This window comes from Drosophila simulans, chromosome 3R (genome assembly GCF_016746395.2).
Source record: "Drosophila simulans strain w501 chromosome 3R, Prin_Dsim_3.1, whole genome shotgun sequence".
In the NCBI taxonomy this organism is placed as follows: domain Eukaryota; kingdom Metazoa; phylum Arthropoda; class Insecta; order Diptera; family Drosophilidae; genus Drosophila; species Drosophila simulans.
The window spans coordinates 1740362-1760526 of record NC_052523.2 but is presented as its reverse complement, the minus strand read 5'-3'; the positions used below and the strand labels follow the sequence as shown (position 1 = coordinate 1760526).

At 45.6% G+C, this 20165-nt stretch overlaps 4 protein-coding genes across 6 annotated transcripts; 3 read left to right on the top strand and 1 right to left on the bottom strand.

The window, feature by feature from the left end:
- The first annotated feature begins 530 nt into the window (after positions 1–530).
- Positions 531–14721, top strand: LOC6726777 (putative cysteine proteinase CG12163). Of its 2 annotated transcripts, XM_016175994.3 has the most exons (6): positions 531–1034; positions 8156–8572; positions 12882–13009; positions 13172–13918; positions 13978–14159; positions 14211–14721. In XM_016175994.3, exons 1-6 carry the CDS (start codon positions 927–929, stop codon positions 14474–14476), a joined length of 1848 nt encoding a protein of 615 aa, XP_016033258.1. In that variant the 5' UTR covers positions 531–926; the 3' UTR covers positions 14477–14721. The 2 variants fall into 2 exon arrangements, with proteins under 2 accessions (XP_016033258.1, XP_016033259.1); XM_016175995.3 differs by lacking the exon at positions 8156–8572.
- On the top strand, positions 11634–12561 carry LOC27208933. Of its 2 annotated transcripts, none has more exons than XM_016184462.3 (2): positions 11634–11773; positions 11834–12561. In XM_016184462.3, exon 2 carries the CDS (start codon positions 11848–11850, stop codon positions 12109–12111), a length of 264 nt encoding a protein of 87 aa, XP_016033260.1. In that variant the 5' UTR covers positions 11634–11773; positions 11834–11847; the 3' UTR covers positions 12112–12561. The 2 variants fall into 2 exon arrangements, with proteins under 2 accessions (XP_016033260.1, XP_016033261.1); XM_016184463.3 differs by having other exon boundaries at positions 11658–11768.
- Positions 14722–14999: 278 nt separating the features above from the next.
- Positions 15000–16300, top strand: LOC6726776 (MORN repeat-containing protein 4 homolog). The gene is made up of 3 exons (XM_002102148.4): positions 15000–15129; positions 15189–15489; positions 15750–16300. The coding sequence occupies exons 1-3, from the start codon at positions 15102–15104 to the stop codon at positions 16015–16017; spliced, it is 597 nt and encodes a 198-aa protein (XP_002102184.1). The 5' UTR covers positions 15000–15101; the 3' UTR covers positions 16018–16300.
- LOC6726775 (MMS19 nucleotide excision repair protein) lies at positions 16098–19912 on the bottom strand. Its single transcript, XM_002102147.4, has 6 exons — positions 19677–19912; positions 19228–19611; positions 18656–19005; positions 17151–18596; positions 16661–17083; positions 16098–16548 (listed from the first exon to the last, which is right to left on the bottom strand). The coding sequence occupies exons 1-6, from the start codon at positions 19759–19761 to the stop codon at positions 16357–16359; spliced, it is 2880 nt and encodes a 959-aa protein (XP_002102183.2). The 5' UTR covers positions 19762–19912; the 3' UTR covers positions 16098–16356.
- Between the last annotated feature and the right edge of the window lie 253 nt (positions 19913–20165).

The window sequence follows — 20165 nt, the reverse complement described above, 5'->3', positions numbered from 1 at the left end:
GGTTAAATATGATATGTTTCAAAAATAAATAATTGAGTGAATTTTAGAGTTTTGTTTTATTTGTTCAAATCCTATATAATGCTCATCACAAGAGTTTATATCACAAGTTGGGGAATTTATAGTGAATCATATTAAATGCTTAAATGGGCTGTCAATCAATGCGTTTAAAGCAAGAATTGTATATCCTTGCAAAAAAAGACATTTAATTGACACATTTTTTACAATTGTGGAGTACATCATCGTCCCTATGTACAACTTGCTGCTTATGTTTAGAGCAAAAGACGACTGTTGGCGAATATTCCCTGCGTGCTTTAACTTTACACCTTATATAATTCCCGATCTAGACATGGCCAGATCGAATCGGCTAGTGATCCTCATCATAAATACATATCCTATTGGGTGGAAAATGCTTCCTTCTGCCTGTTTCATAAATTTTATCGAATTTTATCGTTGGAGCCTTGCTCCAACTCTTACGCCAAATTAGTAATTATAATCATTTTGCTGACCTCCTCCTCGTAGGTAACTACAAATAAACAAATATATAGAAATAGATCTACAAATTCAAAATAAGGCGGTAGAAAAAATCGAATTATCGAAGAGCATGTACTAAAAATCGAATTCAAAGACCAACAGGAGCCAACCTAAAATCCACGGCTATCGATACTTGTCGTGCAGACATCGATGTTCAAGAGATAGAAACAGTCAGTAACAATCGACATCGGTCCACCCCTGACTCGCAGAAAACAAAGACCAAAAACCACCAAACAGCAGAGGCGGCGTATATCGCTAGCGGAACGCGAAACAATCGACTTCACCTGTGCGCGTGATTTGTGCTAACGTCATTGTGAAACGAGCGCATCGAAAATCGGCGAGTTTTCTGGCGGATATTTTGGAGGCCCCCACCGCAGCCACTCACACACGCAAACATGAGGCTGTTTGCGGCAGCAACAGTTGCGCTTGTATTGCTTCTGGGCCAAGCAGCTGGCGAGGAGCTCGCGGAGGAGCGAGCGGGACAGGCACAGGGCGATGCGGAGGTGAGTGTGCGTGTGTTGTTTTGTTATGATTCAGCAACGCGGCTATTTCCACATCAAAACGCTTTCGCGAGGCAAAAAGTAACGTAATCCCCTTCAAAGTGACTAAGGCTTGGGGGCAGGGATAACGGTTCGACATTAAGCGGAAAATATGCAATTTTACAGTTAACTCTCACTCGCTCTCACCCGCTTGCCCAAAAACACATACACAGAAGCTCACCTGCTCACCCACACCGAACACACCCATACTCACACACATTCGCCATATTGGCTGATGTCCCTTGTTTATTTTCTCTTTTTAAGTACACTGACAAAAAAGGATGTCAACTGTCCAGCCTCAGAGGTTGAAGTGCAATTTGAACAATGTTTTTCATGTTCAATGAAATCTGAGATATTCTAAGCAAAAAATGTTTAATCGCGAGTTTTAAAGAATATCCCATTCTTGCTACTGTATTTCTTTGAAGAGCTCTATTTTTTCCGCTTTCCGTTCAGTGCTCCACTTTCCTCTTTCCGCTTATCTACGCCTGTTTTGGCCTTTGTTTATTCTGCGACGTGTCAGCTGTTTGCTTATTTTGACCGATAGAACCCCATTGATCCCCAGACTGCGTTGTTTTTGCAACTGCTTCTTATCGGGGTATTTTAATAGGCCCCACTAGTCCGTTTAAAATTGCTTTGTGCCGGAATGGCGTTTTAATTTCTGCCTTTAAGTGCACTTCCACACAAACGGAAGAGGAATTTCAATTTGCAAGGCGGTTTTACGACCCTTTAAACGCAGGCCACTGTTTTTTTCTTTTTGCGGAAATCCTTGCATTTCAAATCGAATGATTGCTAGCAAGTAACTCAATAGAGAGTTATGAGGCTAACGAAAGGAAATAGGATTCATCCCTCTAACAAGCGACAGCCCCAATATTAAGTTCGTCCCAACCTTCCGCTTGTATTTACTGTTTCAACTTAGTTATTTTAGTGTTTGCACTCAAGGAGTATACCTGATATATTTTTTAAAAGTCCGGATCTTCTACATTGCTTACACTATTAGCTACAGCAAGCAATTGCCCACTTAGTACTCAGATTTTTATCCAGCAAATTGTTACGCAAACAAATTTATTTAGAAAGCGATGAGTATCTCAACGAACAATAGGCTTTTATTTAGTCTAGCAACGTCAGCTTCTTGAAGTGTATTCTGTTTGCATTCATAATTAGAATGGCAATACAGGTTGCACACAAATGCTGCAACTAGCCTTTCTAGAGACTTAAACGGAAATGAAATAAATATTTATGGAAAAAATTAATTTTTTGATCATTGTGATTTTATATGATTGGAAAAATTCTTTGGGATATTTTTCCCAGCTGCAACATTAGAGTATTAAGAATCAGTTCATGAGTATTAAGAATTTATATGGAAGGGTACATTTTATTGGGCAACATTATTGCTTTGATATTACCAAATTTCTCAGCGAGCAATCCCTAATTGATGATATCAACTGAAATAAATAATTCCGAGAAGTCTGTGCAAACTTATGAGCACACCACTGCGAGAACCTGAACAGATTTCGAATTGTGATTAACCGATCCATGATTCAGACGGGGAACAGATTTCAATTTAAATAAATTAAATTTTCTGTTTGTGGTACTCCAAAACGAACGCCCTCCCGCCCCTGTGCCACCAAGTAATGGGCCAGATTAATGACTGAGAGAGCACCGCATGGTGCCCCCTTACCTTCCGAGGAAAGCTGGCCGGGCTTTGGGGTGATGCCATTTGGAGCAGCGTCATCAATATCAATTAAATAGCCGGTAGCCAGCAGGGCGAGAACGAGAAACAGAACCAGAAAAAATCGCACAGCATTCATCATACTCCGGCAAGCAAAATATTTGTATATGCAAATAATTAAATATAGCGTAAAAAGGGTTCAACGAGTTAAAGCCACAGCATTGTGGGTGGCGGAGGGGGAGTGGTTTTGCAATAGTCCGGCCACTTGAATTATTTACCGCGTCGCATTTAAAATGTTGAATTTTAATTTGACGCATGCCTCAATGGAAGCAAAAATAAGTTTAAATAAATAGCGTTTGAGAGCTAGTTGTGTAAGGGTCGACAGAGTGTTACCCATCGCTAAGCTATGTCAATCCAAAAAACATTTGAAAACTGGTCTAGGCACAAGCCATTTACAACCTTAACAAGTTTCGTGTAAAAAACAATAAATATTAATGCTGTATGATGTTCTATTCACCGCATTGCCTTGTCCTGGATGTTGACCTTTTTCACTCTTAGGACTAGAGTTAAATATCCATTATGGTTTTGGCGCTCGTTGAAGATGCCCCGTGTGCTGAAATCAAAAGGTATGCGTATGGTATAAGAAGCACTGAAACACACGCACAGAGACTAGAAAGAATGCATGGGAAAATTTGCATAAATGAATATTATTGCGGAACTATATGCGCGGATAAAGCCACACACACAACACATTCGCGCAAATATTTATGGGTACACACGAGCATAATATGCGAGTATAATATACATATTCATTCAGTCAAGTCCGCGGCAAGATTCGCACAAAACATGCTTACTTACTTACGGGGGCCACTATTGACTCACAAATCTCTGCCGGCGGACTGGAGTGGTTGGCGGAGGGGCTTGTGGCTGCCATTTAGGAAATCAAATCGGATGATTCACGAACCACAAAAACAAGCCAGCAAGCGACAGACAAAGGAATGAGAAGCGATGGACGAATCTATCGACGTCTCTGCCAGCAAATTGTCGGCGGTTGTCAAATGCGAATCTTCTTTCTGGCGTTTGGCTTTATGCAAATCAGCCCTGGAAGTGCTGACTCCGCCCGTCGAGGACTCCATCTATCCATCCACCCATCGATCCGTGCATTTGTCTGGGCGTCCTTCGTATAATTTTGAGCATGATTTGCCGCCTAATAGAAATGCCAAAGGAAATTACGGCCCTGGGCCCACTAAATGGTTCGGCCAGCCCAAGACAACGAGACCCAATCACTCCCACTATCTCAACCCCGCCTCCAGTCCCAATCCCTGTCCCTATACCAATACCAATACCCCACTCCCCACACAGGGCGCAAATTAGCACCCAGGGGAGCTGTGAAGGCAAAGTTTATAATGAGCTTGGCCAGGAGGGGCCATCTTTGGGTAAATGGCAGGGAGTGCGGCATGTGTGCGTGTGTGTCTCCATTGTATGATTGGAAATTTAAGCAGGCATCCCGAGTGCGGATGCATTAAATATATAGAATCTTCCAAAAATTAAGATACTTCATCTAAGTTCGCTAGCAACTATCAAGGTATGAAAACGAGCTATATATATTTCAGTCTGTGGGTTACCAAAGGAGTTTAGCTATTTCCACCACTTGATTTCTGTCAGCACTGTTCCATTGTGCCGGTGTGGAGCGACTCGGATTGCGATGGTTAATGCATAAGCTTAAAACTATGAGTGGAGCGGGGTCGGAGGTCAGGGGACCGACTATTGACTGTGGGTTTGGTTGGGTTGGGTTGCCGTGCCATCATGCCGATGGGGGGCGGTTCGGATGGGACTGAATCTGCAGGTGTCCTGATGCCAGATAGCACCCAACAATGCCAATATCATTCCATAGATGGTTGCGTGAAGCGTGGACGGAATTTAAAATTTCACCATCGGTTATTAGTTGGTGCAAGGTTTGGAATTCCCCAAATCAGCACATAAAGTGCACGCTCAAATGTGATAAGCATTCGAAGACTCGATTTAATACCAAGGCAGAATAAATCAATTTCTGGCGGAGCTGACTGGAGTAAATGAGCTTGCACGCATGGTGTCTGTTTACTCAATTTTCAAAACAAATGATTTATGAGCAAGCAGTGGGAGATATTAGTCCTGGGGCTAACATGATCTATTAGATTAGAATAAGAATTAGATGTATGTCAGTACAGATAAACAGGTATGGTTGTTTTCGTGTATAGAAAACAGCAATTAACAGAACTTTTTACATGCTCTCTTAAAAATCACACTTAGTTTCCTAATCCTAAGCTAACATGGATGAGTTCAAGGACAATAGAGGCAACAGAAAATAAAAACTACACTATAAGGACCCACTGCAGCCAGTGTGTATTCAGATCCTAGCACAGGGAGCTAAAAGTAGATTTTATTAAGAAATCACAGCATTATGTAAATTCAGACTCACAGCAGGCAACCGAAGAAAGCCCCTTCCAAGGTTAATGTCTTTATTAACACTAAAACACGCCCAAAACGTGCGCACCTCATCAAAGCCCGAAAGCGTGGCATCTTCACCTTGGACTCAAGTGTGTTGCACAACGCAGATACTCAGATTCCGACTCAGATTCGGATTCAGTGAGCTAACCCGCTATAACCCCCCGAAAGTTTTAATCTCATACCGGTTTCTCGACTTGTGCATAGGTGGGGTGGGGTTGGGAGCTTGGGATTCACAGAGCCGGTCGTGCGTAAGTGGATTTCAAAATGTTAATGGGCTGCGTGGAAAAATTAAGTCGCCAATGACAGAATATTGCCGCGATGATGATGGCGGTGCTGCATTTATTTGCACGGCGAACGGGCCAATCGCTTTAATTAAACTTTAATTAAAAACAACACAAGCCAAATTGCCAATTTGCAGCGACTGCGCCGCTACTGCGACGTAACGTTTGTTCGCTGATGTTTGCGATGATTCAATTAAAGTTTTTCAACACTGGCTTAATACCCCGCTCCCCCTCGTTTCGATGGCATTACGTTTAATATTTCCCCGGAACCGTTTACACTGGCAGATTTTCTGTTTACACGCGAGTTCAGTAAGCCAGTGACTGCAGCAGGAGCTTATGGTGTTGGCGCGTTGTGTTTGCCCAGATCAGGGAATTCGATTGGCTGATTGATGGAAAGTGTTCCGGAAAGTAAGCGCGCCAAAATACACACATTAAGTACATATGCAGCTTTTTTACAAATCAGTTTTGCATAATTTAGGTTTGTCACACGATTTATTGCACTATATTCGAGTTACTGAATAACTGAATAGAATGAAATAAAACTTGCAGTTACCTTACACTGGACGCAACTCTTTTTTAAACACTACCGAATGCGATACTTTGAACACTTTCTGGAACTCGAAGAATCCCCTTTTACATACATATTAGCCAGAATGGTCTGGTGACAGAAACCACTATCCATAATACCTAGATGCGCTCAGTGCACACGAGTGTACTAAAAGATGGCAACAGGCTTACGACCGACTGCGTATTGCATAAATTGGTTGCTCTTTTGCCAAGGAGTTGCCAGGACAACAAACGGAGCGAAGTTACCAGTGGGCGTGGCGCAGAACTTAAAAACCCATCATCGTGTTTTGGTATGGCTTGCGATGTTGTTTAAAATGCCATAAAGTTTAATTGAAAAACAAGCTCCGGCAGCACAGCGCATAGCGCCAACCTACCATGGCTCCATCGCTTAGTCCCAACGCTCCATTCCCGGACCCTCGATCCACCCACTCAACATAATCAGCTTGAGCATCAGGCGGGCATCAACGTCGCTTGCAGTGACGCAACCGCTGTCAAAAGTTTTTATGCATTTTTCGGCTTTTTGTCACGACGTCAGCGGCAATGAGGATGAACGACCAAAACGTCAACAAGACGCCAAGTATTCCAGTCCCCCAAACTACCCGATGACCCCATCCATCCCGTCCCACATCTCATCCTCACATTCTGCCGGCTGCTGTCGCTGTCAACTGCAATGTTTCAGCAGCAATAGCAGAAATACACTTAGGAAATAATGGGGTTTCACAGCTGCCATTAAGTCCATTAGGCTCTAAGCTACATGGGGCTTAACTGAATACTAAGACAGGATTTGCGAGCCATGGATATAAATGATATGGCCTAAGGATATTTTGTTCTAAAAGATGGTGGCGAAATTGTCTTAGTACTCTCCTTTTCAACCAATTATCAATAATGTTATCCATAGGGAATGTATATTGCAAAACAAATGCAATCTATTAGTTGGTATACTTGACACATCGATGCTGTTACTACACTTCGAGATATTTCATTTTTCCAAGTGGTCCAACCGAAGCAACAGTCAAAGCAATCCAAAGATTGTTGGCCGCCTTTTTGCGATTCCGACTTTTTTGAATTATTCAGCAAAATCCGTCTGCAGTGTTCCACTGACTGTCTGTCAACGGCTTTCAGCATTTGTGTCTCATCATTTATCGATGGATTGTGCTGCAATGCCCCTCCAACCGGTTCGATGTGGCTCGCATCGTTTCAGTTTCGTTACGGCGGTTAATTAGTTTTTGTGGCCTGAAAAGCCCAGTCAAGCGTTGGCCAGTGATTGACTTGATTGGTCGTCTGATGTCCCGATCCGTTGCCGCAGTTTGACCGCAATTGCAGTTGCAATTATGCGGAGTTCATTAGGCTTTAGGCCCGGCTGGCCGAGCAGGTGCATATGGGGGCGGTGCATCGGGTGCATCGATTAACTGAGCCTTTGGGGGCGGAGGTCGTGCTTTCATTTAAAATTAACCCTAAACCCCCATGTGCCATGATGCTTTCCTGAATTGGAAATTAAGGGGATTTTCTCGCATTCTCGCTTGTGGTTGGTTGGTTGCTTATTAGATGTAAGGTGCATTGCAAAAGTTTCAGTCCTTTAGAGAAGCTTTCCCAGAATAACATTCCTATTAATCATAGGAATGTGATAAGCTATCATAATTAATTGAACAGGATCGATGGCATCACAAATCATAATGATAATCAAGCGTTCAATTTAACAAAAACCATGCCTGTTGTATTCTGTGTTTGAACTAATGAGCGAACTTATTTGGCTTGACTGGTATAATAACCCGGAATCATTTGTGGGATTAACCATGTTGGTGGTGAACTGGCTTAGGCTTGTTAGCCGCACTTAATAGTAAAATCACACAATCACCACACGGCTTGGCTTGCCCCATTGAAACATCACCCACTCCCTTACAAAGACGCACTAACTCCAATTTGGCATCTGGATCGATCAGCAACGCATGCTACAATTCCAAACGAAATCTCTATGTGTGTATCCTCATATGTGTTTTGCCTTTTGTTTCGTCCTTCCCCACAACGCACACCCATCCCCAAACACCCCAATCCGTTCAAATCCTCGAAACCCGTACACATAGAGCACGGAATCTTCGGAAACGACAACGGATCAGGCGGTGAGTGAGCCGCCGATCACGCTGGTCCACGTTCTGAATCCCGGCGAGCGGGAGTATTTGTCGCCCAACCTGATCGGTGTCCAGAACATTGCGATGACCTTTCTGCCCCTGTCGATGAACTTTGTGAATATCATCGACGCCTTTCGTGAAATCACCGCCGGAGTGCGCTATGAGATACTGCTGAATGCGCTAAACACGAAGGCAATACAGCCGGCGGAAGCGGACATAGTCTGCCGCCTGGTCATCCTGGAAAAGCCGTGGCTGCGCACCCAGTGGGCCGACAAGCACCGCGAGCTGGTTACCTCCAATTGCACAGACTCGGCGGAGAACTCGGTGGCCGGAGATCCGGCAGAGAAGGCCCGACTGCTTAACGAGAAATACGTGAGTAATAGCATCTTTAATGGCGGTCAGAGGAAAGAACTGAGCGACGCAGAGATGGCCAATCTGGAGTCACAGATACTCACTAACCTGGGACCTATGAGGCGGAAGGTCAGTCTGACCAAATCCGCTCCAGCGACTCCTGTTCCTGCACCTTCTCCTGCTGCTCCTTCTCCTGCCGATGCTGCCCCTCTGGATTCCGCAGCTCCTGTTGAATTAACCGCATCCATAACAGTCACCAAGCTTAGTCCACCTGACGCCACTAATGAGACGGCCACGGCAATTAGCATTGATGATGTGGAAAAAAAGACAGAAGAGGTGGAGGACAAGCCCGAAGAGGAGGTCGTAGCCACCACCACAATCGCCACGGAGCTGAACGAAAATGAGAAGCGTTGGCTCGACGATTTCCTATCGGTGGGTGCGTATAATTTCGAGAAGAGCCAGGAGAAGGGGCAGCAACAGGAGGAGGCCGGCCGGGAGCAGAAGGATCCCGAGGTGGAGGCTACTACCATACCAACAGCATTATCATGAATATCCTCATTATCATCCCAGACACCCACACACACAGCCCATCGTTCAGAGTCTCTGTCTTTCTCACATAAATACCCAGCCCACTCTTTATACATACTCACCCTAATGCGAACAATAAAAAAGGAAAATGTTATTTAATTGAATTTATTTAAGCCTGCCTTTTCACCTGATGACGATGGCGATGTGATGATGAGGGTTGGGTTCGTCGGCTTCGCGCGTTTCAGCTCCCCGCAGAACACTTATTTCACCTTAATAATCAAATGAGTTTCCGCTCTCAAATTACGGCCGCAATCTGTTTAACCCGCCGTATCTTAGCCGTATTCGTGGCACCTGTGCAGGGGCCATCTGCACCTGTCTATATGTCTTGGCTGTGGACTGGGGTTGGGTTGGCCCCAAGTGCCGCTATGTATGAGAGGTTAAGTGGGTGGAGGCTCAGGATTCCCCTCCTGCTCGCCGTGTAGTGCCCACGGTGTCGACAGAAGCTGAAATACACAGAGTGGTGCGAGGCAAGTGTTCTCATTATCCTCGTGCTCTACTTTTTACAGCGGTTGACTCTGTGGTGCCACGCACAGTGGGTCTGGCCGATTTGTCTCCGGCGGTCGGTGGCCACTTTCCACCCGACTTGACGGCGAGAGCATAAGGGGTTAAGTAATCAATGACACAATCTGCAATTTTAATGGTGGCGACGCTGCTCCAGAGCGTGGGTTTTCCAAGTGTGAGCCATTTGATCGCAATCCATTGATTGGAAAATTTTGTGAGCAGGAGTATCTACATTGTACCATATTGAATTTAAACTGAAGGGGCATTTGGTCTTTACCGGATTTCGGAATTTAATAGCCACTTTGTTACTTTAACTTTTGGTTTCTAATTAATAAATCCATAATTTAATTACTTTGTTTAAATCCACCTGCCGTTGGGGGAAATAAATTACATTTGAACGCGGTAATTCGCTTCAATCTGTGTTGGACATGTTCAACAATCGGAAATTCCTTTGCCAACATTATTTCCAACCCATATGAGTGCCTAATGAGCTCCTGGAAAAGTCATCGCGGAATAAATTAATTAAGTGCTTTGAAAACGAGAACCATTCAGTTCAGTTGCATTGCTGATTTACGGCAACTGTCAGAAAGTATAGCGTCGCGTTCAGCACTTCACTGTCTATACATCCGAATGGATTTCACGGACCATTGCACACTGCTCCCACCCCCAGGAGCCACCTGCTCCATGCCCAGACCCTCCTCTGTGGCCCCAGGGTCGTGGAAACATCATTTACGATATAATTCTTATTGAAATACACATTTGAATTAACAGTTCCCGCCGTGTCGATGGAATGGGATGGGATAGGATGCGATGGGCTGGGCTGAAGTGGGTTGGATAGTAGGCCAGGCCAGTTGAACTGAGCTGAGGCTGGAAAAGGGAGTGCTGAGCAGGCAGCTTAATGAATTCATGTTCGGGCACAGTCTGCACACATCGAAGGGGATGACCACGGACCCCCAGACCCAGCGACGGCCTCTTTTTGTGTTCCTGTATTTTTAATTATACACACGTCGTAGCCATTACATTCCATTCGGTATTGTTGTCCCAGCTACATAGGTGACCTGCACTCCAAAAATATTTCCCCTGAATTTCGGTCTGAAAGTTTCTTAAGCGGCACATACGGTAAAATTGACGCAGGCGGATCAATTTTTGGAATTTTTGAATAAATAAGTATATATGGAGCACTCCCTCCAAGGACAAACAGTAGTGTAGAAGATATAATTCGTCCTTTCCCCCCTCAACTTACATGTTTTCCTAGTCCTTGTAGGCCATAAAATGTTTCGAGTGTGGTTCCACCTGCAGTCCTCATCCGCATTCGGCATGCCAGTTGCCCAGGTGCGACAGCAGGAGCAGACATTTGGCTCCTGGCTGTGGATGTGGATTTGGCAGAGACTGGGGCTCCGGATCCTCAGAAACCAACTCCCATCAACGGCATCAACATATTACTCGTACCATCATCGATGCCAGCCGGCAAACGAATATCCAGCCGAAATGTTTGGTTTAATTGGTTTTGTGTTCGGCATTGAATGGTTTATGGGCCGCCTGTGTCTGTCGATGTTATTCTTGGCGTATCCCACCATTCTGGGGGCTGCCTTTGGACCGCCATGTTCCTTGCCGCAACTCTTCCAGCCACGTGTACTAGAACGATGTGTCGTTTTGTCAGATTCGGTAATGTAAATTCAGACATGTCCTTGTTTCACCTACATTCGCATATAACTTATGTTTCCTCCATAACCCCCCACTGCTCCTGGTGTCGGAGGTCTGATGCGGTGACAGCTGTGTGTCTGTTTGTAATGGATAAGTGTTTCCCTGTTCCGTAATTAGCACAAGATTAACGAACTCTCAGACAGCAAACAAAGGGCTGATTTGGCTTGTCTTTTGCCTTGATGCGTGGAAAGTCTGGGTGGAGTAGCTTCTATAGGCTTAGCGGAATCTTCACTCGTCTCTTTCCCATCCAAGCCTAAAGAAATAATGAAAGGGTATAGAAGGAGGAAAAACATTTCGAAAATATAAGTCAAAGTAGGGCCTGGAGCTAAGCAGTCAATGTCGTTTGCGTCCCAGTCCAAATTCAGTTCACATTACTCGGTTACCTCAGTCCGAAGCCACTAGACATATATTTTTTTAATATTTTGTAAGGTTCGTAAATATTTCACTTCTTTTTTAAAGTTTATTAATCGATAAACACGGCTTGTGCAGAGATTCCTTCCATTATGGAGCGATTCGCACTGACAACCTGCATTCGCCGTGTCTGGATCATGTCCGGATGGCTGCGCCAGGAGGCGGCAATAGCAGCCGGCATGTTGGTGGTGCAGCGACACCAGGTCGAGCTGAGGAATAAGGAGGAGGAGGAGGGGCTCAATGTCGGACAGCAGGCTGCACCCAGTGGCGGCGACATGGGCGTGGACTCTCAAGGAAGACTCCGCCGTGTGCGGCTGCTAGACGACTACATCGTGCCCTTTGAGTGCGGTCTTTGATTCTCGATCCGCATCTCCTGTTCGCCGATCTGGTTCTGGGCCACAGCGCAGTTAGTTCATTTCGCTTTCGGAGTAGTTGACATTTAAGTAGTTCGATTCGTGAAACCGCTTCCCCAAATTTTGGTCAGACGGAATCTTCATTGTGTGCTCTACGTGGACGGAGAACGAAAACAAATATTTTAATCGAAGATATAGCCCCAAAAAGCATGTTATTGTAAATTTTATATTTTCACGAGTAGTTCGCGTTAATCTCGACGTTTTAGCATCTCAATGTTTATAGAGGCTTACTGAGTTTATAAAGCTAGATTGGATTCCATCAAAGGTTGAAACAAGCCTGGAATTAAATGGCATCTGTTTGCAAGCCTTTAAACTTATCAGATACCCTTTACTCATCTAGTGAAAGTGAACCTTGTTCGAAATATGCAAAAAATAAAGAAAATTCGAGAGGAAGAGTTCATTTATTGCAATTGTTGTATGTGAGTGAAGGAGGGAAATCAGGGAAAGGGTATTGAATGAGGTAGGGGATCATCTGCTGCATCTGCGTCAGTAGAATGTACATACCCCATGCCTAAACTAAATTTTCTAGCTTTTATTGTTCCCAAGATCTAGACGTTCCCTAGGAACAGACGGGTGAATGCACGGACATGGCCAGATCAAATCGAAGTTGTTTACCACGATGCAGTTACTGCTTATAGAATTAAGCTAGATTACTATGTTATCAGTATTAGCCCATTGTCCCAGTTTTTTATGTGTGTATACATTTTTTGCAGGTCCATCGCAGCAGACGCAGCGCGAACGATATCTTGGGTGGACATAAGCCTTATGATGAAGAGGCGGCGAAGGCGCAGCTACAGAAATCTCTGGACAAATTGACCGCGGGCGAGGGTCCCCATTACAAGTAAGTTTGTACTCAATAATTCTGGTGATTAAACCCATTAAGTAAGAGCAATGGGGGTGCTAGATTTAGTGTAACAGATTAAATTTATTATATTAATTAGCATTAAGTATTAAGTATTTTTCTAATTCATTATAATTGACTCGCCCGTTTGCTGTGCACTAGAATCGTGAAAGTATACTCAGCATCGCGGCAAGTGGCTTCAGGCATCTTGACCCGCATCGATGCGGATCTAATCGATGGGTCGGAGGAGCAGCACCGCTGCATCGTAGATATCTGGACAAAGGTCTGGGTGAGGAAGGATGAGCACGAAATTACCTTCAAGTGCCGCAACCAGCCGGTGGTACAGGCCCGACACACGCGATCCGTGGAGTGGGCCGAGAAGAAGACGCACAAGAAGCACAGCCATCGCGCGTTTGACAAGGTGGACCACCTCTTCTACAAGTTCCAGGTGCGATTTGGCCGTCGCTACGTAAGTACCGCCGAGCGCCAGATGCGCCTGCGCATTTTCCGTCAGAACCTGAAGACCATCGAGGAGCTAAACGCCAACGAGATGGGCAGCGCCAAGTACGGCATCACGGAGTTTGCTGATATGACCAGCTCGGAATACAAGGAGCGCACGGGACTCTGGCAGCGTGATGAGGCAAAGGCCACTGGCGGATCGGCGGCTGTCGTACCGGCTTACCATGGTGAACTGCCAAAGGAGTTCGACTGGAGGCAGAAGGATGCTGTCACCCAGGTGAAGAATCAGGGATCCTGCGGTTCATGCTGGGCCTTCAGTGTGACGGGCAACATCGAAGGCCTGTACGCCGTGAAAACGGGCGAATTGAAAGAGTTCTCCGAGCAGGAGCTGCTCGACTGTGATACCACGGATAGTGCCTGCAACGGCGGCCTCATGGACAATGCTTACAAGTAAGTTACGCGGGAATGGACATTACGATGCAGATACTTATGCGACACTTCTTCCGCAGGGCCATTAAGGATATTGGCGGCCTAGAGTACGAGGCTGAGTACCCCTACAAGGCCAAAAAGAATCAATGCCACTTCAACAGGACTTTGTCCCACGTTCAGGTTGCCGGATTCGTGGATCTGCCGAAGGGAAATGAGACCGCCATGCAGGAGTGGCTGCTTACCAATGGTCCCATTTCGATCGGTAAGTCGATGACGAAAATCCAAAACCCACTTAACAAGATGATTTTTCTAGGCATCAATGCGAATGCCATGCAGTTCTATCGCGGCGGAGTTTCCCATCCGTGGAAGGCCCTGTGCTCCAAGAAAAACCTCGACCACGGTGTTCTGGTTGTGGGGTATGGCGTCTCCGACTATCCCAACTTCCACAAGACCCTGCCCTACTGGATTGTGAAGAACTCGTGGGGTCCGCGCTGGGGAGAGCAGGGCTATTATCGCGTTTATCGTGGTGACAACACCTGCGGCGTCAGCGAAATGGCCACTTCGGCTGTGCTGGCCTAGACTTGCTTTGAGTCCAATTATATACAAGCATACGACTATATCTAGGTTAATAATTCAGCCAGTAACATTGTGTACAATTAATTCCTTTTCCATGTTTTTCAACCTACACGATGAGGGAGTCGTTGTGTTTCAAAGCTTTGCCAATATAGTATAATCATTTCAGACATCTGTAATCTCACGAAAAAGTCTGCATCCACATATTCCGCTTTAATTGAAAATAACAATAAATTGTACAAGAATTAAAACCTGTTTGGGCTTACTATTGAATCCACGGCAGCCTTGGCCGCAGCAACAGTTGGTCATAGAATCAATGGATGCAAAATATTTCGATTTTAATAGAGAAGTATTAAATTATTCGTTTAAAAAGGTTTGATTAAATAGGGCTTCCAGAGTATTATTGGCTGTTTAGAAAGAGTTATAACTGCTCCAATTACTGAAACATTTGGGCCAGTGATTTTGGTGATTGATTTTCAAACCCTTCCTCAGTGTGCAGAAGTGCAAATATGTTAATTAGATTTATACCAGGGCCGTTGCACCGTGGGAAGCCATACAAAGTGAGGGTTTCTGGTGCAGAACCATCCAGCTCAGTAGCAGCTTGAAGCGCATCGCGGGCGGTAGCGGAGCAATGGCCATGGACGACTACGACGATGACAGTAAGTGAACACAGGACGAAAGGATGCAGATAGAAAATTGCGTAAAAATCATTACCCAGTGAGCAGCGTGGGCGTGACCACGGCCCGAATCGAAAACCAGCACCAGCAGCACCACCACCAGCAGGGTCAGCATGGACACCACCAACAGGGCCAGGGTCAAAGCCAGTACAGCGCAGGGGCGGTCAAAGTGGGCGGATGGCGATACGAGGACGCCAGTCGCTACATCGGCGAGTGGAACCAGCGTGGCCAAAAGCACGGCATCGGGCATCTGCAGTTCGCCGATGGCACCCGCTACGATGGCCAGTTCCAGGAGGGTCTTAGTCAAGGAGTGGGCTGCCTCTGGTTCGCGGATGGAGCAAAGTCAGTTTCAATAATATCAGTGATGCAAACCTAGACAAAATATTGTAGATAGAGGAGGATATAACGAGAGGAGGATATATAAGGATATGCTAGTATATATATTCTTGATCAGAACGTCAAGATCTCGGGAACTATAAGACCTTCCTTGTTTTTTAACTGTCTTTATGCACTAACAAATGGTTTAGCTACAATTTAACTAGGGTTTGCATCCAATGAAGAAAATTGTATATGATTATTCATATTGCACATTTTTAAGACAGATACGAAGGCGAGTTTCATCAGGGCTGGTTCCATGGTAATGGGATCTTCTGGAGAGCCGATGGAATGAAGTACGAGGGCGAGTTCAGAGGCGGCAAGATCTGGGGCCTGGGATTGCTGACGTTCCAGGACTTCACGCACGGCTTTCCCAGAAACGAGGGATTCTTTCAAGACTGCCGCTTTATGAGACGACGTCGATGTCCCGAAGTGGTGCAGCGTGCCCAAAAGTGCGCTCTTATGGCCCGTTCCCAGTGCGAACACCCATACTGAACAGACACTTCAGATTGGTCACCAAAAAATACAAATTTTAGTAACCGACTGTAAGTGTCTCAGTCATAAAACAGAAAATGTTGTCTTTAAGAAAAGAAATAAGCATTTCTTTCCTAACTTCTTAAACTTTAATACATTTGCGCAAAAACGTTTGTAAATGTATCTAAGTAATATAAAATGCATACAATTTCGCGTTTACTTTATAATTTTGTTAGGCCTCTAAATCGTTTATCAAAAATTCTTCAACGCACCCTAATAAAAACAACAAGGAAATTATGAAGAATTTGTGCGTGTGCTTATTGGATTTAAAATATTAACAAGATCGGAGTGGTTTCTCTGCTAATTCGGACTAGGCGCACCGACCAGGTACCACGCATTCCTGGCCTTCACCGCAGTGTTCCGCACCAGACGCTTGGGATCATCCAAGGCGGCGGCCAGGGCCAAAGTAACATCGACTTTGTGGGGCAACAGGACGAAGGTAGGATACTTGGTCACATCGTAGAGCAGCTGCAGCGCCGCAATTCGCACTTGCTATAAGAAAGAAAATGAGCTTAAGTTTTGTGTTCTACATTTTCCTTTACAAGTTAGGAAACCTACTCAATTAACTATAGAATCTTTTTATAATAATATGTGCATGTCTTACCATTGTATGCTGCGCCTTGTATTTTGACAGCTCCAGACAGCTTGGTATGAGGTGGGCCAAGTGCCCTTGGAAATACGTGTCCTGCTGCGCCACAAACTTTTCACAGATGCCCAGTGCAATGCACAGCGACTGCGCCTCGTTGTGCTCCTCCAAGCTCTTGAAAAGCAGCGGACCGAGCTGCTCAATGTTTAGCTTAATAACCGCCTGTGGCGTCGCTTTCAGTACGTAGACAAAAGCCTTCAAATGGTGCACACAGTAGTTGGCCAGTTTGCTGCCCATTTTTCCCATGATAGTGTGGAAAAGCTTTTGCTTGTAGAGGAATTTAACGACAGGCAAATCCAGTTCTGGGTACTCGGCGGCAATGATGTCGAATCCCAGGGCAGCGGCAGTGCTTAAACTGGGATGTTTCAGTAGATCCGAGAGCTTTAATGAGAAAATATTATTTCACGAATAAGAACTAGAGAACTAAAATGGCTATACTGGTACATACATCACCAACAACATCGGCAGCCTCATCGAATCCAGCGACCACTAGGCCCTTCCCCACCCAGGCAAGGATCTCCACCGCCCGAACATCGCCCTTTTTAATTGCCACCTTCAGTTGCTCCGTGATTTTTTTGACCTTGCTTAGGTTAGCTGGGTTCGACTCCATCTTGTTGACCATGCTACAGAGCAGGTGGTGAGCGATTACACGCAACTGTTCGTTGTCCGAATTAAGCGAAAGTTGCGTCAAATCGGTCAGAAGCCGCTCGAAGTGGTCATCCAGGGTTATGTCTTTATGAAGGTAGCCCAGCAGGCCCTTGGTAATGTACAAATCGGCAGACTGACTCAGATTGAGTCCAGGAAGGTACTCGCTTACTATAGCGCTCTGTTCGGAGAGCGGGAGCTGTTGGGTGATACGACTCAAAGCGCCCGCAATTTGTTCTAGCGACTGCATGGACAGACCCTCGGTCTTCTGGCCCAGCTCGATGAGCTTGTGAAGAAGATTGGACTCCTGCTGCAGGTCCACGATAAAGCGCTGATCCTCTAGCAGGAGCAGTTTGTTTAAAGCTTCCAGAGCCAATAAACGGACGGGCTCTGCAGTAGTATCGTTAAATGTCTGTGTCATAACCAAATCTAGAATGCGTTGAGTAAACGCTATTTGAGGCATGAGCGGCAATAAATTGGTGTATATCTTTCGTTTGACAAATGTGGAGAAAATCTCAAAATTTCGCACGCAAACATCGATGAAATTTGACTGCACCTCCACCGGTTGCAGGGCACCAAGGCTAACCGTCAGTGTGGTGAAATCGATGTCGATGGACGGATGGCTGACAAGCTGAACCAGAGCTTTGTAAATCAAAGCGCGTTGTTTCTCGCTGAGAAGGGGAGCACTTTCGTTTAGCACCGAAAGGGCCGCCTTCTGTAACTCCAAGTCCTCCTTCTTGGCATCGAACTCTTCCTGTTCAATTAGGCGTAGGGAGGCGATTACATCGTCCTGTACAGACTCACGTATCGTGGTGTCCAATTTCTGCAGAGAGCCACGCAGCGCAGACAGCTTATAGACTTGGCTAACTATGTAATAGATCTTGATCCGCTGTTCAGAACTGGCATCTGCCGCCTGCAACTTGAGCAAAAAGCTGTTGAGGATTTTGTCCGCGGCATAGGGCGCATCTCCCGATACACAGACTAAGGCAATCCCGGTGGCAGGATGGAAGAGTCGCTGATTGACATCGCTGAGATGCGGTAGGATTACGCCCAGAATAGAGCTCTGGTAGCTGTGGCTTATATCGGGTATGTGAGCAGCTCTCTCCAGCAGCGCAGACAAAGCCTTAAGGGAAGCCTTTAGTATCTCCTCATTGTCATTTCCAGGAAAAGTCTCTGTTTTCAGAGCCTGCCAGATCTGATCGAAGTGTGGCTCCAGAACGGAAGGCGGGAACTTCACGGCAGCTTGGTGCTGTAACAATAAGTAGCATGTATAAAAAGAGGCATTTCAAAAATGTTACGTTTTCTTGCCAGCAGTTCTATGGAGTCCAGTTTGGCAACCAGCAACTCACTCTCCAGCTTTTCTATGGCCAGTACCACTGTGCCCTCAGCGAATTCGTTGTTGGCTACCAGGCAGTTAGTCAACTTTATGGACAATTCATCGCGGGTTATGGCCGCCGGATCCTGCTTGCTGGGATTAAAGTCGATTGGAAAGTAACACGCAAAGATCTCGAACATCTCTTCGGCCAAATGCAGCAGCGGATACGTTGACAAGAACTCGGGCATGAAGCTGAAAATGATGTCAAGGTTACGGGGGTCACGCTCGCCGTCAATGGAATTGATCAGTCCGTAGACGAAGTCACCGGCCATCGCTTGAAGCTCTGTATCGGGAAGAAAATTGATTTGTTTGAGTTGTAATATTATGTCCCTTTTTTTCTAAAAATAAAGGAAATAAAAGGTACTACGATTGTTGCAAATATCTCTTCTATGAGTTACAGTCATCTAATAACAACTTTTTTGCACACTGACTTGCTTAAATCAGATTAAAGCAAGTCATGTGGTTGTCAAATTATCTTCCAATGTAAAAGGAAACCAGGCCTCACCGTCCTGGAAGTTTTCCGTCAGGTACTGGAAAATGTGGAACAGCTTGGTGCGGTCGCTCCGCGTCTGCGACTGGCAGGTGGTGTGCTCGAAGAATGACTGCAGAATCTGGGGAATCTGGGCGCGCGGTAGAGCTTTCATATGGACCAGGGCGTCGATTCCATCGATAATGGCTGGCATTACGTTGTGATGATCGCGCAGTCGGTCCATGTAAAAGGTACTGAGGAACTCCAGCTGCCGCTCCTGAAGCAGGTCCTGGGGCAGCGCTATCAACACGGCGGAGAGCAAGTTGGTTCCGGCCACACGCTCCTCCATGTCCGGCGAGGACAGGGCGAAGCCCAGTGCCTCAGCCAGAGCAGATATGTCGTATGCCTTGGCGGTCAGATCTGGAGGAAACAAAGGAATCTCTGTGAGAAGGGCACATTCGACACGGATGCGGTTGTAAACCTGCCCTTGGCTATCTGTGTGGCGGCCTTCACAAGCTTCTGGTCGCTCTTCAGAGCCTTTTCCAGGGTGGCGCGCGTGGGCGTTGTCATTGCGGCACCGTCGCTTGCGTGGTGTCTAAATTTAAATGAGTTTAAGCACGTTAAGCCGAAATGTTAAGAACCGATAACCGATGACTTGTCGTACTGGCCTTATCTATATCACAGTGATGCCAGACTGGTGTTAAAGTAGTGCAAATGTTTTAGCGATTAATATAGCTTTTATGGCAGTGGCGCTCAGGGATGGCGATGTGTGACTGGGGAAAAATTAAGATTACTGGAAAAATTACTTACATATATGTACTTGTATTTTTTTTTTAGGCGATAGACTTTTTCTTCTTTCTAGAGATTTTTTTTTTTTTATTTTCTTGTAATACGAAATAAAATATAAATATATTTCTTATTTTTAGCAGCCCTGCAAACTATCGATAGCCGCCGACTGTTGCACTACCAAACGC

Coding starts and splice junctions, on each gene's coding strand:
- LOC6726776 (XM_002102148.4), top strand. CDS start 15,102: ATGGCCATGGACGACTACGACGATGACA. Junction 15,130..15,188: donor GGACGACTACGACGATGACA/GTAAGTGAACAC, acceptor ATCATTACCCAG/TGAGCAGCGTGGGCGTGACC. Junction 15,490..15,749: donor TGGTTCGCGGATGGAGCAAA/GTCAGTTTCAAT, acceptor TTTTTAAGACAG/ATACGAAGGCGAGTTTCATC.
- LOC27208933 (XM_016184462.3), top strand. CDS start 11,848: ATGGAGCGATTCGCACTGACAACCTGCATTCGCCGTGTCTGGATCATG.
- LOC6726775 (XM_002102147.4), bottom strand. CDS start 19,761: ATGACAACGCCCACGCGCGCCACCCTGGAAAAGGCTCTGAAGAGCGAC. Junction 17,084..17,150: donor CTGCCGATGTTGTTGGTGAT/GTATGTACCAGT, acceptor TTCTCATTAAAG/CTCTCGGATCTACTGAAACA. Junction 16,549..16,660: donor ACAAGGCGCAGCATACAATG/GTAAGACATGCA, acceptor TCTTTCTTATAG/CAAGTGCGAATTGCGGCGCT.
- LOC6726777 (XM_016175994.3), top strand. CDS start 927: ATGAGGCTGTTTGCGGCAGCAACAGTTGCGCTTGTATTGCTTCTGGGC. Junction 1,035..8,155: donor AGGCACAGGGCGATGCGGAG/GTGAGTGTGCGT, acceptor CCGTACACATAG/AGCACGGAATCTTCGGAAAC. Junction 14,160..14,210: donor CAATGGTCCCATTTCGATCG/GTAAGTCGATGA, acceptor TGATTTTTCTAG/GCATCAATGCGAATGCCATG.